Source organism: Miscanthus floridulus, chromosome 12, assembly GCF_019320115.1.
Source record: "Miscanthus floridulus cultivar M001 chromosome 12, ASM1932011v1, whole genome shotgun sequence".
In the NCBI taxonomy this organism is placed as follows: Eukaryota; Viridiplantae; Streptophyta; class Magnoliopsida; order Poales; family Poaceae; genus Miscanthus; species Miscanthus floridulus.
The window spans coordinates 77,481,440-77,499,098 of record NC_089591.1 but is presented as its reverse complement, the minus strand read 5'-3'; the positions used below and the strand labels follow the sequence as shown (position 1 = coordinate 77,499,098).

Genomic DNA, 17,659 nt, shown 5'->3' with positions numbered 1-17,659 from the left:
ATGCGCTTACTATAGTCCATGCCTACTGATATCATCATGACTCGTTGACCCATGGAAGCGTCACAACTCCTTCGTCCTTCCGCGTTCGAAGAAACTGGCTTTTATTTTTTCTTTCTCCAGAGTAAATAAAAGAATGTAAAGTCTATTGTCCTTATTTCACACCAAACTAATAGTTCGTATAGATCTTTTACCACGGTTGGAAAAGTACCTCGGTACTTCCAGGTGCTTTGAATTTTTCTATTTTTTACTAAACTAATTGATAAAACATTATTTATTAAATATAATTTGTAATATTGAGGGTGTTTTTTGTAAATTCGCTGTCCACTTCGCCGTACAAGGACGACGAGGCATAGCATCCCGCCGCAACCCCCGCCCGTGACCAGAGCTCGCGCCCCGCTGACGGTTCCGACGGCGAGGGGTGGCGGCAACGTGGGTGCGCTCGCCGTTCGGTAGCATCCTGCCGCCATCTTATGGAGCAGCTTGTCATCTTCCTCATGCTCGTGGTCAACGCCGCCGTCAGGGTCTGGCAAGAGGCCAACACGGAGCGCGCGCTGGATGCGCTGCAGCCGATCCGGTCCCACGGCGCTGCCATGCTGCGAGACGCGGCCTTGCTCCCCACGGATGCTCCCGGTCTGCTGGTCCGGGACCTCGTCCCGGGCGACGACGTCCAGCTCCGCATCAGGGACAGGGTGCTCGCATCCGCGTCGCGAGGCTACTCAAGTCGACGCGGCCAACCTGCGGTTGGCGGTTGCTTTGAGTGGCGGCTCCAACAGGCAGCAGCTCTTCGTGTGCGAGGTCGCCGTGACCTCCCTGCCGTCCTTGTCGTTGAACTCGAGCGTATTGGTGAGCACGCAGGGCGCCTCGAAGGGGAGTAGGTCGTGGAGGTGCGGCGTGCTGGTGTGTCCCCAGCCCGCGAACCGCCTCGCGGTGCGCTCGGTGGAGGCGCATTCTCATCTTCGCGCTCGAGGCCGCCTATCTGCGTCAGTGAGGCTGGGCCAGCGATTTCGCAGCTTAACCTGACCCATGAAGCTGCAGCATAGGGGCACGATGGACACGAGCTGCAGCCTGCAGGCGGCCGGTAGGGGCTCAAAAGTGGCGGCGCCGTCGGCCGTCGGCAGGCAAAGGGGAGAAAGAATAATTGGACTCAGATGCGAGCGATTGGTTCACAGGGATGGGATGGAAAATTCCATCCTTGCCCTTCAACGATGATGCTAAAATTCCATAACTGAAAAAATAAAAAATAAATAAATAAATTGCCCCCACATATTTTGGTACTTATCTCATCTAATTTTGGTACTGTCTCCGTCTATTTAGTACCTCTAAGTACTTTCACATTGATACCTCCTATTTTTATATCATCCCATGTGTACTCTTTATATACGTATATACTACTGTATAGTTTCCTTAGATCACGAGCAATCTGTATATATTCTCATTTTGGATTAGGTCTATTTAATAGGATACGTGTCGTGAAAGTAGGACAATTTTAGTACCACAAGTTCACGATGTGGACTTTAGTCGTTATCCCATTGAATGTTTGACACATGCATGGAGTATTAAATATAAACTATTTACTAAACTAAATGCATAGATTGAGACGGTTTTACGAGACGAATTTTTTAAACTTAATTAGTCCATGATTTGATAATGTGGTGCTACAGTAAATATGTGCTAATGGCGGGTTAATTAGGCTTGATAAATTCATTTTACGGATTACTGACGAATTCTATTTATTTTTTTATTAGTATCCGAACATCACATGCGACACCCCATGTGACACCTCCTAAACTTATCATGATTCAAGCACCCTATGTCATGTTCGCTTGACTAATAAGCCATGATTAAAAGTATTGTTGACTGATTTGTTATGAGAGAAAAATATTATTTATGAGCTTAAAAAGCACTGTTTACCAGCCAAACCAACTGGGCGCTGAGCTCGCCTCGGTGCGCATGCCCAACGGGACCGAGTTAACTGTTCAAGACTGTAAAGCTGAATGCAGCAAGGCGTGGTGGTAGCGGTACTTTGTCATCTTCTCCTGTACGAATGCCAGGGCCATTTGATTGCTGTTGCAGTGAAACCCTGACGGCTTTCGTATCTGCCATAACATCAATCACACAACCAACGTCAACATTGGATGAATCCTCAACTGCTGAAAGATCCATCTGAAGCAGTTAGTCCAAGGACAACGGATTAAAAACTACTTCATCAGTCAATACGGATACAAAAAGGTCAGGCTATAAGCGAAGATGATTAGTCACTAGGGCCTTGTTTAGATTATCTCAAAATTCCAAAGTTTTTTCATTCTCTCTCTATCACATCAATTTTTGGACGCATGCATGGAGCATTAAATGTAGGTAAAAAAATAACTAATTGCACAATTTGGTTGTAAATCACGAGACGAATCTTTTGAGCCTAGTTAGTCCATGATCGGACAAAGTTTGTCAAATACAAACGAAACGTGCTACAGTATCCAGATTGCAAAAATTTGCAATCTAAACAAGGCCTAGTAATGCAAACCCTTGTTTAGTTCCACCAAATTCCCAATTTTGGTACTATACAAAAAGAAGATTCTCTGTCACATCAAATTTACGGTACATGCATGGAGTACTAAATATTAACGAAATAAAAAACTAATTGCACAGTTTGATTGTACTTTACGAGACGAACGTTTTGAGTCTAATTAGTCAACGATTGGACAATTATTACCCAATACAAACGAAACGCTACAGTGTACTACAGTGTTACAGATTCCGGCGGCGGCCAAATCTACCAGCGAACTAAACGGGGCCCAAAGGAGTTGGCAACGCAGATCCAACAGCAGAACTATCGGACAAGACCAACGTATTAAAAGAAGGGCGGGAGGGGCTGAAAAAATGTACAGCACCAGGGTAATCATATCTAAAATTCTATATATGTTGGATGGAGCCCTAATATCTAATACAATTAATAAATATTATCGTGGAGTGATAACCCCATATCATATTAAAAAAACATATATCTGTGTATATATCTAATACAATTATATTTCTTCTAATATACTTATATATGACTTAAATCACATTGTAATAATTTATACCATTTTAATTTTGAATTACCTAAAGGGAACAACTTTTATAAAAGTAAAAATACTTATATTTTCATAAAATTAAAATTTAATACTAAATGAGATATTACTAACGGGTGTAGCTGCGCTATTAGCGCGGGACACCTTGCTAGTTTTTTTATTTATAATTTCTAGGTTTTATGTCTTTCTCCAGCTGTCTCGTGAGATAGTGGAGGCTCAAAAAAGAGCCTTCAATTTGTAATAATAGTAAAATTTGTAGATGAATACATTTTTCTATAGACTCATTCAAAATGGACATCTTTGATTTAGCATAAAGCTTTAACAATCTAGGAATGAAGCAAAGCTTCTTCCTAATCAAGTAGGGTTGTTGGGAACGCGAAAAATTTGCCCCTAAGGGCATGTGCCCTCACGAGCACGCATCTAATGGCGCGCACGCATAAGGGCACATGCCCTTAGGGGCAAAGAAAACTTTCCCGGTTTTATTGGTGGATTACCCAAAACAGTTAGACTTGAAAGTCTTTTCCATGATATGTTAATATCATCATTACAAGGGATTTAACCAGGTAAGGAAAGGTTAGGTTGAACCAAACTTGGAAAATTAGGTGATTGGAAACCCTATCGAACACAGAGAAAAAGTTTAAGTTGACACGCTCCTCTCTTAAATGCTGCTTAACTTCATTCGCTTGTTTTTTCGTTAGACACACCATCATTACTAGTAAACGCGACATATGTAATAGCCCACCATAATAATTTCAAGTGTCGTAAGGGTTGGAAGACAATTTTGGACGCTAACTTCCTTTGTTTGTTTTTCTGAAACAAATGTTTTGCTCAGCTACACCGAAACTACCATAATATAACATTTACTATTTAATAGTGATCGTATAAGCAAAAATTATGACTGAGAATTTGACTCGGTTTCGCTCATATCAAGATCGAGCTACCGTTAAAGACTTGAAGCTAAGCTTGACAGGAATGATTGAAAAGTTGGACTTGCTTTCTGGCTCCTTCCTTGTTCGAACAAACTCAACTTTTATTTTTTTCTTTCTCCAGGGAAAAAATGTAAAGTCTATTGTCCTTATTTCACAGCAAACTAATAATTCGTATGACTGATTATTGCCTGGAGATGATTGTGTACAATTTATATACGTATAGTGTCCTTGGATCACGAGCAATCTGTATATATTCTCATTGGGTTAGTTCCCTTCTCGCCAATAACAGAAACAGATATAAAATTACAATGGATTAAGGTTGTGTTCGGCTGCTATGTTGCTGGCTGATGGGCTGCTTCTGCTTGGGCTGATCAGTTGCAGTATATAAAATAAGATATGGCCATGATAGAACCATCCTTAAAAGGCAACCTTGTGCGTAGTTTGTAAATCATAGGCTGGCATCATAAATCTTTACTTGAATGAGGTGGTGCAGTATTGCAGTAGCCAAATAAATGCATAGCCCTTTACTTTATTAAATTAAAATAGCTACTGCTAGTGCTTGTATACTGTGTTTGGTACATAATGAATAAGGATGGTGCAATTGTCTGCTCAAATGTAAATACTTTTCTCTATAGCATTTGGATTTTGTTTATGAAGAGTGCAATTGTCTGATCAGAAGCCACTGTCTACAATAATTTCTCGTTTCCATTTCTTGTTGTCGAAGAACTGCCTGTTGCTGCTGTTTAATTTGAGAAGTCACTAACTCATTTGATCTTTGCAGGATGCGCAGCATTGATGACTGCAGCGAGAACGATAGTTCAAGTGATGACAACTATGTCGTTCTCCAGTTGGCGGCGCTTGGAGCCGCGGTTGCAGCGTATGCAGAGGCGCTGCATGCTAATGAATCTGTTCACGTGAATCCTCATATCCCTTTGCCCGAGCCCACAGGTGCGCAATGGGTTGAATTGAATTTGCGCAACCAACTTAAGTGCTATGACAACTTCTGTATGTATCCGGACACATTCCTTAGGTTGCATGATACCTCAGTGAGAGATCATGACATCAAAAGTACATAAGAACTTGGGTCCAGGGAAGCTTTAGCTATGTTTGCCTAGATTTGTGCATGTCGACAGCCGTATAGACAGGTTAGGGAGAGATTTAACCTGTCCTTGGACATAGTCAGTAGGAAGATGGGTCATGTTGTGAATTGCATGTTCTCATTGGCACAGTATGTTATTTGTCCCAAGGATTCGGACTTTAGAAAAGTACATGGAGACCTATTGCCGTATGCACCTTACTTTGATGGGAGCATAGGGGCTCTAGATGGGACTCACATTTGAGCTCTTGTTAGTCGTCAGTCAAAATTGGACTTCATAAATAGGAAAGGCTATACAAGCTACAATGTGTTAGCCATATGCGACATGGGCATGCGGTTCACATATTTCGGTGCGGGGAGGGCGGGGGCCAGTCATGACATGTCGGTGCTGACAGAGTGTTTGGAGACACCAACTTATCCGCACCCACTAGAAGGTTAGCTTTTTAGCTGTACGTGATTACTTGGATACTTGCTGTGATATGTGTGTAAGTAATGTAGGAGATATATGTTGTTTTGCAGGAAAGTACTATTTGGTCGACTCGGGATACGCTGTGAAAAAGGAATATTTGGGCCCTTATCGAAATGCAAGGTACCATCTTGATGAGTTCAGGGACAGCGCAACTCCTACAGGTTATGGGGAGCAATTTAACTTCCGGCATTCAAGTATGCGCAATGTCATCGAACGGGCATTTGGGCGACTCAAAGGCAAGTGGCACATTCTCACCCTAGATTCGTATTTTGAGAGAGCAAAGCAAACAAAGCTTATCATTGCATGCTTTGCGCTGCACAATTGGGAGTTGGAACACGACGAAGGAAGGGCTTCATAGAGGATCTGCCAAAGAGATGCAGATTACGACGCCGGCGCATAGGTGGCAGGAAATGCTAGTGATGATATGTCTGATGTGCGAGATTGGATCGCCTTTGGTATCTTGATAGGGTAGTTGGCAGGTATGGCAATTTCGGGTGTTGCATTGTTGAAGTTGTGATACAAGTTCAACAATATATGTGCACAGATTTCATTGCTATTCGATTGCGTGATAATGCAGGTGACGGTGTAGTAGTAAGACCATGGTGTGGTTAGAGTTGACGATGGCACAAAGAGAAGGGTGCAGATGGAGGTTTTGGTATATGCCTCTCTTCTTCTTGTTCTCCAATGTGTAGCTTGCTTGAATGGTTACAATTTTTGTACATGTTCCAGTCACGCCTATGTAGATAATGTTGTAATGGTACTGTAATTTGCACTGCACGACTTTGGACCTATGTAGTATGTGATGTCTGTACATGTAATTCAGAACTCTGTATGGGTCTGTAATTGTAATAGCTTGTATGGACCTCTTAGGTGTAATGTAATAGTGATTTGTAGTTCTAATCCACTGTTAGTAGCTCTTAAGAAAATGCTAGTGGAGGTTGTGTGTTGGAACTGTCATTTACTGTTGTTTGACTTGGTTGTCATTTGGCGCCAACTTTTGTATTTATGTTGGGTTGGTGCCAAAATTTGAATTGCTTGACTGTCATTTGAATCTTGGTTCTGATCACCAGCTGGCTGGCTGCTGCTGCCGGCTGTAGCTTATTGGTTGGATGATTTAGCCATAGCTGCAGTTCAGCCAAAAAAAAAAAGGGCCAGCTGAAGACGGACTAAGAGGGTGTTTGGTTCGAGCTACTAAACTTTAGGAGCTACTAAACGGTTTAGTCACTTTTAGTAACTCCAGAGTTACTAGAGATGACTAAAGCCCTTTTAGTAGCTTTTAGTCGTAGTGTTTGGTTGAAAAGTTACTAAAGTGACTAAAAGCTACTAAATTTAGTAGCTACTAGGTGAACCAAACAGGCCCTAAATCCATTTAATGGGGTACCTGTTGTGATAGTTGTACTACACAAGTTCATGATGTGGTGCTTCCTGACCAAATGAAGCTGAAAATTGAGCTCGGTACGCATGCCGAACATGACCGAGTTAACTGTTCAAGACTGACAACCTGGATGCAGTAAAACGTGGTGGTAGCGGTACTTTGTCCCATGTCCGCACAAATCGGGCACGTCCATTTCTAAATGAAACTGGGTTTTTTTGTGCGCGTCTGCAAACTTGTAAATGGGAAACTCAGCCGGTAACGACGAATATGAACGGTGTATATTGTATATTGGTTATTAATGGCACAAGAGTACTCACTCCATCAATAAATGATTATAGTTTTAAAAATAATAGTGAGTTAAAGCATGTTAAGTTTGATTAAATTTATACTATATATGTAAAGTATCGATATTTGTGATGTCAAATACTGTTATTAATTTTTTTTCATGTAATATATTTCAATAGCGATGTTTTTTTTATAAATTTGGTTAAACTTTAAATAATTTGAGTAAAGACAGAATTATAATTATATATCTTTAATGACAGAGGCAGTACTAGTTAATCCTCTACACTGAAATCATCTTCATAACACATTAACACTAGTACACATCACGTACTTTGTGTAAGAATTTGGCCATCCAACAAACTCGGTTATCATAGGCCGGTAGTTTCTGACCTCTGTCACTACTACGGAATTCTCAATTCCATTTCTTAACCAGGTAGGCAGAAAACTGTCGACGTTAGGCGTTGGAGTTGGAGAGGTTAGTTGGAATGTCGCCGACTCACCGGGCCGAGCTTGCCTAAAAGAGTCACCAGCACCAAATGGGTGGCCGCCGGTGGGGCAGCCTGTAACGCCGTGCCATTATCCAAATTATAATTGTCCTATACGAGTTGTTCGAGCCAGTCTAATCCTACAACCATAGGATAGGAGAAAACCTAGCCTTAGGCCATAGCCAGTTAGCCACGGCAGACGGCACACGGGAGGAGACAAGCAGCAGCACATCTGATCTGAGACAAGCAATGCAGAACAGGGCACGACGTGGTCATCAAGCTCGAAAAGGTCCTTTAACGCTTGGTCGGCGTTAACGTGCGATGCCAGTTTCGCTTGTTTTCGTCAGAGCGTGCGACTGTGGCTGTGCGAGGGTAGGCAAGACCACAGGACGCAAGAGGAAGGAGTAGAGTGGGGGGTCGGTGTCAGCTCGTGGCCGCTTCGGCGACACAGGTTCCCCATTTCAGGCAGGCAAGGGATGAGCCGATGAGCACGAGTGGTTGGGCGGTCCGATCACATGCACGTTGCTGTAAAAAGACGGCCAACTTTTAACGAAACCGCCGGCGGCCGCACGGACAACAAGCGAGCGGCGCGCGGGCGTCACAGATCCCTGGTGACTCATCACCGATGCGACGATGCTCGCTGATCCCAAACGAACCAACACATGCGCAGCGCAGCGCATCAGATCGGGGCGGGCGAGTGAGACGAAGAAGCCGCTTTACCGCCTGGCGATCGCAACCGGACGGGGGGAAAAGAAAAGCCACTGGACTGAGACGAGATCCAACTCCGTTGCTCGTTCCTTGTTCATCCTGGACCTGGATCCCGTTCGGCAATCGCCGTCTCACCGCCACCACCAAGGCACCAACAGCAGCAAGCAGCTACCAAATCGTTCGTACAAACCGTCAGATTTGCCATTGCATGGTCACATCCTTTTCTCTGTCAATGTAATGTGAAGAGTGATGTGTAAAGCTCCTAGCTAGTATATATATTTTCAGGGTTGTTGCTACATCACTTCTCGTCTCGTCTCCTTTTCTTTTTTCCTTTTTTTTTTTGGGGTGATGGAGGCAATCATATGACCAGGGTTGTTCGTACAGTTCTAGCCCCCAGTAACAAAACAACAAACATACGTATATATGCAAGAAAAAATTACAAAAAAAAAAAACAGCTGGGTGAGGAGGAGCGCAGAAGATTAGCTAGCGTAGCCAGGAAGGGAGGTGGCTGGCGGCTATACTTTTCCGTCTCCGTGGCAAAAGAGACTGACAAGTAAAATTTACTTGCGGCGGCGGCGGCGCGTCTTCTCCCCCGACGAGCCAGCGTCCTCCTGTCCGGCGCAGAAGGCGTCGCCGGCCCCGCCCCCTTGGATGACGAAGTGGCCGAGCGACGGGGTGCCGCTGCCGGCGACGCGGTTCTCGTCGCACAGAAACTCCCTGCTGAGCACCTGCTCCACCTCGAACTGGAAGTCGTGCACCAGCACGTCGGTGGGGCGGCCCTTGGCGGCGGTGGCGCCGGAGCGCGCTAGCACGGCGGTGGTGAAGATGGATGGCATCCGGCCGGGCGAGTTGGGGTTCCACCCGGACGGCCCGTCGATGAGCACCACGTCCCAGGGCACGTCGTAGAGGTCGTTGGGCAGGTCGTTGATGGCGAGGCGGCACTCGGAGAAGAGCAGGTTCTGCACGGGGCGGCACTCCTTCCGCCGCGCCGCCCGCGCCGCAGCCAGCAGGTCCCGGAAGTCCCGCACCTTGGTGGTGTAGGACACGTCGTACGCCTCCATCCCCGGGTGCCGCGGCTCCAGGTACTTGACGTAGAACTCGTTCTCCTCCAGGAACACGGTCCGCCCGCCGTGGTTCAGCGCCAGCCACAGCGGGGACTCCGCGCCCAGCCCGAACACCAGCAGGTTGCAGGGCGCGCGCGCGCGGAGGACCGCGGAGATGGCGCGGATGTCCGTGTCCGACATCCGGTGCGTCGCGTTCGAGATCGACGCGAAGTGGACCAGCGCCTCGAACACCGGCAGCGGCAGCCCGGACTCGGACCCTGCTTGGCCGCCGCTGTTGCCGCTGGAGACGGAGGTGGTGGTTGAGGCCGCGGCGGACCCCGTGGCGGAGCCGGAGCTCGGCGCGGTCGTGAAGTGGGAGGTGGTGTGGAGGAAGGTGAGGAAGGTGGCGAAGGCGAAGCAGAAGGCGAAGACGACGAAGAGGACGCGGCGGTGGCCCGACGCCGCCGCGAGCTTGTCGCGGGTGCCCATAGACTTCATGCTGCCTGCGTCGCTCGCTGTTTTGCTCTGTGCTCTCTCGGCGGCTTCACGGCGACTCGGTCGATCTGATTTTTCTGGAGCGCGCAGGGGAGGATCCGGAGACAGGCAGAGGGGGGAAAGAAAGGTCGTCGTCGTGGACTCTGTCCCAGCTGGGGAGCTGGTCAGGTAGAGTAAGGAGGAGCAGGAACGAGCCACCAAGGCAGCGGAGGACGACGAAGGAAAGAGGGCGTCGTAATTATGGTGTCAGCGGCTGATTAGCAGCTGTTGTTGCCCGGTGCTTGCCTCGTTTGTTGGCTAAGTACAACTTTAAAGAAACCATCTACCGGCACGTTGTTCGTGCGGTGCGGATCAAATCAAATCAACTTCTGGAGGATGTACAGTGGTCCTGTCGCCTGTAAACAGGAGTACGTCGTGCGAGTCTGCGAGACGCATGGAGTCATGGTTATGGCGGTGGTATGGAATTATGGAGATGGAACGCAGGTGCCCCACGCCCCCACGATGACTGCCCACTACTCACTCAAGCATTAATGTTAAAAAAATGTAGTTTTCGGTCGATGAGTCAATCAGCTTCAGATTCAACAAACATATTAAAAAAACTAAAACTAATATTTTTGATGGTTAATGTTAGTATCATTAAATTAGTCATGAAATGTATTATTTTGATAACTCTGAAACTAATATTTTATAGAGGTATTACAAGATGAGAGGCGTCGGCGCCTGGTCCTTTTCTTTTCTTTTCTTTTCGTTTTCGTTTTTGTTTTTCTCTTTTAAAGAAAAGATGTTTGCTTTTATGGAAAGCATGTGGATCCAGTCCGACGTACATGTGGCTGTAGGAGAGCGGGACCAAGACAAAAGAAACAGGTGTCCAATTACTACATCAAACCTACCCAACGTCCGTCTGAAAGCAGGATGATGCTAGGTGTGGACTCAGCTCCGCCAAGTCAGTGTCTTCATCACTGAGGCTTGAAATTCCCCCCGGTCTTTTTCTTTGAGAAGGATGATGCTCCATTTCTGCCTAGAATAGATGCCAAATAAGAGCACTTCAGCCGGAGAATTTCAAGGAACTTCCTTTCAATGTCAATCTCGCTGCAAATATTCCAGATGCCCCATGCACGCATGAGGAACCTGCAAATATGAACAAACTAATTCATCCTTGTGTCCCCAGGTAATTAGAATTTAGAAAGCCAACTTTGCCAGGAGTTAAGCACTCAGCACAAGAGGTAGGGGACCCATCCCACCCAATTGTGTCTCTGATGAGATAGCACCGTGCAAAACTCGGAAGAGAACAACCAGAACAAATATATCATTAGCTGATTCATTTGGACCACGTAAACGGCAGAAAAACGCAGAAGGAATTTACATTTTCAAAGCACATTTCCTTCCTTTTACTAGGTGCTCCTCCGTCTGTTAGAATGTATAAAGAGATTTGGTTCTGAATGGATTTGGACTTGTGATCCGTGCAAAGCCAAGATGCCATGATCTGTTGAAGTTCAGACGACAAACAGTCCAATTGAGCAGTCATTTCTCAGCTGACGTTCAGACGATTGCAGTGCTAACCCCTGCAGATAAATCTTCCAACACTTCGCCGCAGAGCTCCATAGGCCATATCTGCTTTGGGATTATGTAACGTTCAAAATTCCCGTGGACTACATTTCAAAATCATGTGCCGTGCCCGTGCGTGCTTCCGGACTTCGCCGTGACGGCCAGGGAAAAGCCGAGGAATCTCATGGTCCAACAGGCCGCATTCTAGAACAGGCCTTGCCTTCGCTGAAGTTGGGCCGGCAAGCCCGAAAGGCCCAGCAAAGCATAACTACTTACTTGCGCCGCTGATCCGATCGCTGCTGCTGCTTCCACACGCTAGTCATTAAGCAGGTGCTCAATCACATGTGGATTCAGGCGGCACTATTCCATCACATGCATTAAAGAATAGACATGAATTCTCTAGGCCGTGGTCCAGGTCCAGCAGGTGCTACGATTTGAATCACATGCTTGCCGGTTTGCCGCACGATCAAGCAACGGACGACGTACGGGGAAACAGGGGAATGAGTAATGACTCACTCATAGTGAATTGTTAGTGCTAGCTTAGAGTTGGTTGCATCGTCGCTTTCCTTCCTTTCCAGATGATCAAAGGTTTATTTTTTGACCCGCAACGTTCTTCAGTCGTTTCTTTGTGGAACTGCCCAGTGGGAAAATTAGCAAAAAAAATTGCTGCTGCCTGTTAAGGACATGAACAACAGCAGTAACAGCAACACAGGTCAGTGCCAAGTGCAGCTCCATTGTTCGCCCTGTTCGCTTGCCTTATAAAGCCATATTTTTTCAGTCAACAAACAGTATTTTTCTCAAACAACAAATCAGCCAGCAATGCTTTCAACCATGGCTTATCAGCCAAGCGAACAGGGCATGCTAAAACATCAAGCCCCCACGCGCGCTCTCTCCCCCTCGCAGGCGCCGGCACCCCCCACCCGGCCCGCGGGCTGCTCGCCGCCGTCTGCTCGGCGGCGGATGTGAAGGTAAGTTTTTTTTAATTTAGATTTCATTTTTAGTTACTTTATTAGTTAGTTTAGTTAATTAGATTAGTTAGTTAGTTTAGTTTTAGGGTTAGTTTAGTTGTAGATTAGGGTTTGTTTTAGGGTTAGGGTTAGTTTAGTTTTTTTAGTTAGTTTAATTTAGTTTAGTTAGATTACTTAGGCCCCGTTTGGCAGGGCTTTTCCACCGGCTTCAGGAGCCGTTTTCTACCAAACGGGGTAAAGTAAAATAGCTTCACTTGTGAAGCCTCTAAAAACATGCTCTCACAATGATTTGGGGTGGGATGGAGCCAAAAAAAAAGTGGCTTCTCCCGGCTCCTCCTCCAGGCCCCTAAAAACATGCTCTCACAGGGAAGCCATTTTGCCAAACGATTTACCAAAACCGCTTCAGCTCCACCGGTGGAACTGTTCGTGGAGCTGAAGCAAAAAAAAATGGCTTCACTAGTGAAGTGAAGCCCTGCCAAACGAGGCCTTAGTATATTTAGTTAGTTTAGTTAATTAGATTAGTTAGTTAGTTTAGTTTTATGGTCTTTTTTAGGGTCAGTTTTAGTTGTAGATTAAGGTTTGTTTTAGGGTTAGGGTTAGTTTAGTTTGATTTTGTTTTTTTAGTTAGTTTAATTTAGTTTAGTTAGATTACTTAGTATATTTAGTTAGTTTAGTTAATTAGATTAGTTAGTGTAGTTTTAGGGTTAGTTTTAGTTGTAGATTAGGGTTTGTAAGATTCTCTAAGTTTGTAAGATTCTCTAAGTTATGGTGTATGTTATATGTCCGGAAAAAGGAGATCAAATATTTTTAGTGCCACTCGAAAAGTGGTAAAGTTGTTTGCGTGGTAATGATTATGTTGGAGAAAGGTATTGACTACTAAGACAATATAAAAATAGTGTAGTCGGGTGCTGTGTTGTCGAGGGGCATGTCGGCTGACCAAAAGCCGACAGGACATGTCGGCCCTCCAGCGGCCGGCAGGGCTGCCGTCGGCGCTGACAGGTCGGCGTCGGCTGTCACTTGAGCCTTATCGGCTGCTGACATGCTGACATTGGACCTGTAGGCCTTCCAACGGCCGACAGGGTCCTGTCGGTCGTCCAGTGGCCGACAGCTACAATAAATGAATAACAACTTCTAGATTTGCAATTATCATTTAAAAAAATTATTTAAAACAATTTCTGCAAATGATCACGTGCTACGCGGTTCTTCGGGGCAAGAGAGAAGCAACCAAGAGTGATTGACGGAATATGTCTTTGATCAACTGGCAAGACAATGTTTCTTTTTTTCTAAATAAAAGAGGACTCTGAGCTGGAAACACGTGCCAAGGGCACAGCAGTGGATTGCCAAACTGCTTAGAAAAAAAGTGTTGTTCCACGGTTCATCATGGCATGGCACAAGACGGAGGGAGGGGCCCAAACAAGGAAGCTAGAACTATGGGGGGAACAGATGGAGCCGAGTTGTGTGGCCACACGTACCATGCTACCACGGCGACTGGCGAACGCGCTTTGTTGTTTGACGTTGAGGCAACAAAGGCTATGTTATTTGCACAAGAAATAACTTGGAAGGATAAAGGAACCTAACGAATAGGTGTTGCAGGCCGTGTTCTGCTGGTGGCATTTCGACTGATTTAATAGTGTTTCTGTGAGAAAGAATAAACCGAAATAAGCACAAGCCGGCTGAAAAGTAGATGAGCAAAACATGGTGATATTGTTTTTTGTTTAAAGTGATGTAAAATACCTAGAGGTCATCAGATATGTTGCTCCCGTCTGTGCGATTTCCAATCGTTGCCACCGTTTCCTCAGTTCCACCTATTCCTAAGCACGACGTTGAAGCTCGGAATGGTAAAAGAAGTCAACTAGGGCCTGTTTGGTTCGAAGCCTGGACAACTTGCCTGGCAAAAAGTGTTGTCTGGGAGTTGCCTGAAAATTTGATAAAATCTGCCTGACCAGGCAAACTTGAGAATGGCCTGTTTGGTTGGAAGCCTGTGCCTGAGAAAGTTAATAGTAGAAAACTTTCTGCCCCGTTCGGCTTACCCCATATTCGGCTTGTTCGGCTTCTTTTTCCAGTCAGAACAGTGTTTTTCTTTCACACCAATTCAGCCAGAACAGTGTTTTTCAGCCAGTTTCAGCCAAAACTCTAGCAGCCGAACGAGGCCTAACTTACATCTAATTGATTTTGTTATACACTTTGATTGTACTATTAAATGGTAATACATCAATTAATCTAGCGAGAAACATATTTGGATCAGATATTTTTTCTTTCAATTTTTTTCCGAAGTATTTAATCTAGTCATGTAAAAAAATGCAAGAAAATCAAGATAAAGTTGTATAATATTCTGATGTGTATATATTCTAATATTCGCGTTGTCTAGAAGCTAACACACGTTGCTTTATCTTCTATTTATATATGTCTCCTTGTCTCCTAATCATGATGGCGCAGGGTCACTGGCCCAGGCAATCACGCTGCAACGTCCAGGCAGTCGATTTACATATCGGCAGCCCAGAAACCGACAGGGCCACACCCGATAGACAATAAGATCTAAAACATCAGTCCCCCACGCGCGCTCTTTGTCCCCCTTGCAGGCGCCGCCGCCCCCCACCCGGCCCGCGGGCTGCTCATCGCTATCTGCTCGGCGGCGGCTGTGAAGGTAAGTTTTTTTTTTATATTTAGATTTTCTTTTTTTAGTTAGACTGTAGTAGTCTTTTCCACACACAATAGGAACAGAGACAGAGACAGAGCCAGACCGAGTGATCTAATCAGCCGAGGCGCTGTGCTCCAGGAGAGTGTGACAATGGAGACAGTGCAGCTAGGCGTGGTGTCCAAAGTTCCAAAGGAGGGAGCCAAAAACATCAGCAGCAATACAGCATGAATCTTTCAATATATATAAAGAAAAATACAGCATGATGATGTCCTTGACATCTAAAGCAAGGTTAGCATTTAGTATGATGTTACTGACGAATGATTCTAGCTGTTCCAGAAAACTGTGCAGAATAACGCGCGTCGCTGGGTTTTGAATTCGAATCATCCGTTGGACCCTGCCGCATGACTCCGATGGCAGCTCAGAAGCACCCGGACTGTAGCTACGCCGATGTCACGGACCATTGGGCAGTGGGGGGGCTTGTCGGCGTCCCGATAGCCGATACGCCCCCATATCGGCCAGCGGATAGCCGACAGGAAGCGGGGGCGCCTGTCGGGCGGCGGATAGCCGATAGACAGCACAGTGCCAACAGGAGCTAAAACATCAGCCACACGCGCCCTCTCTCCCCCTCGCACGCGCCGGCGCCCCCCACCCGGCCCGCGGGCTGCTCGGCGGCGGCTGTGAAGGTAGGTTTTTTTTTAATTTAGATTTTTTTAGTTACTTTATTAGTTAGTTTAGTTAATTAGATTAGTTAGCTAGTTTAGTATTAGGGTTAGTTTAGTTTGATTTAGTTTTTTAGTTTGTTTAATTTAGTTTAGTTAAATTACTTAGTATATTTAGTTAGTTTAGTTAATTAGATTAGTTAGTTAGTCTAGTTTTAGGGTTAGTTTTAGTTGTAGATTAGGGTTTGTTTTAGGGTTAGGGTTAGTTTGATTTTGTTTTTTAGTTAGTTTAATTTAGTTTAGTTAGATTACTTATTATATTTAGTTAGTATAGTTTTAGGGTTAGTTTTAGTTGTAGATTAGGGTTTATAAGATTCTCTAAGTTTATAAGATTCTCTAAGTTATGGTGTATGTTATATGTCCGGAAAAAGGAGATCAAATATTTTTAGTGCTGCTCGAAAAGTGGTAGAGTTGTTTGTGTGGTAATGGCTGTGTTCGGGAAAGGTATTGAGTGCTAACACAACATAAAAATAGTGTAGTCGGGTGCTGTGTTGCCGAGAGGCTTGTCGGCTGACCAAAAGTCGTCAGGACATGTCGGCCCTCCAGCGGCCGATAGGGCTGCCGTCGGCGCTGACAGGTCGGCGTCGGCTGCCACGTGAGCCTTATCGGCTGCTGACATGCCGACATGAGACCTGTAGGCCTTCCAGCGGGCGACAGGGGTCCTGTCGGCCATCCAGTGGCCGACAGCTGCAATAAATGAATAACAACTTCTAGATTTGCAATTATCATTTAAAAAATTATTTAAAAAAATTCTGCAAATGATCACGTGCTACGTGGTTCTTCGGGACAAGAGAGAAGCAACCAAGAGTGATTGACGGAATATGTCTTTGGTCAACTCGCAAGACAATGTTTCTTTTTTTTCTAAATAAAAGAGGACTCTGAGCTAGAAACGCGTGCCAAGGGCATAGCAGCGGATTGGCAGACTGCTAAGAAAAAACGTTGTTCCACGGTTCATCATGGCATGGCACAAGACGGAGGGAGGGGCCCAAACAAGGAAGCCGAAACTATCGGGGAAAAAGATGGAGCCGAGTTGTGTGGCCACACGTACCATGCTACCACGGCGACTGGCGAACACGCTTTGTTGTTTGACATTGAGGCAACAAATGCTATGTTATTTGCGCAAGAAATAACCTGGAAGGATAAAGGAACCTAACGAATAGGTGCTACAGGCCGTGTTCTGCTGGTGGCATTTTGGCTGATTCAATAGTATTTTTGTAAGGAAGAATAAGCCGAAATAAGCACAAGCCGGCTGAAAAGTAGATGAGCAGAACATGCTGATATTGTTTTTTGTTTAAAGTGATGTAAAATACCTGGAGGTCATCAGATATGCTGCTCCCGTCTGTGCCATTTCCAATCGTTGCCACCGTTTCCTCAGTTCCACCTATTGCTAAGCACGATGTTGAAGCTCGGAATGGTAGAAGAAGAAGTCATCTAGGGCCTGTTTGGTTCGAACCGACAACTTGCCTGGCAAAAAGTGTTGTGTGAGAGTTGCCTGAAAATTTGATGAAATCTGCCTGACCAGGCAAACTTGAGAATGACCTGTTTGGTTGGAAGCATGTGCCTAAGAAAGTTAATAGTAGAAAACTTTCTATCTTACATCTAATTGATTTTGTTATACACTTTGATTGTACTATTAAATGGTAATACATCAATTAATCCAGCGGGAAACATATTTGGATCAGATATTTTTTCTTTCAAAAAATTTTCCGAAGTATTTAATCTAGTCATGTAAAAAATGCAATAAAATCATAATAAAGTTGTATAATATTCTGATGTGTATATATTCTAATATTCACGTCGTCTAGAAGCTAACACAGGTTGCTTTTATCTTCTATTTAT

General features: G+C 45.1%; 1 protein-coding gene across 1 annotated transcript; it reads right to left on the bottom strand.

Moving 5' to 3' along the window:
- Positions 1-8,581: 8,581 nt before the first annotated feature.
- Positions 8,582-10,284, bottom strand: LOC136496982 (protein IRX15-LIKE-like). The gene has a single exon (XM_066492765.1). The coding sequence runs from the start codon at positions 9,951-9,953 to the stop codon at positions 8,973-8,975; it is 981 nt and encodes a 326-aa protein (XP_066348862.1). The 5' UTR covers positions 9,954-10,284; the 3' UTR covers positions 8,582-8,972.
- Positions 10,285-17,659: the final 7,375 nt, after the last annotated feature.

Bases quoted from the DNA above. Each gene is read 5' to 3' on its own strand.
- LOC136496982 (XM_066492765.1), bottom strand. From the start codon at position 9,953: ATGAAGTCTATGGGCACCCGCGACAAGCTCGCGGCGGCGTCGGGCCAC.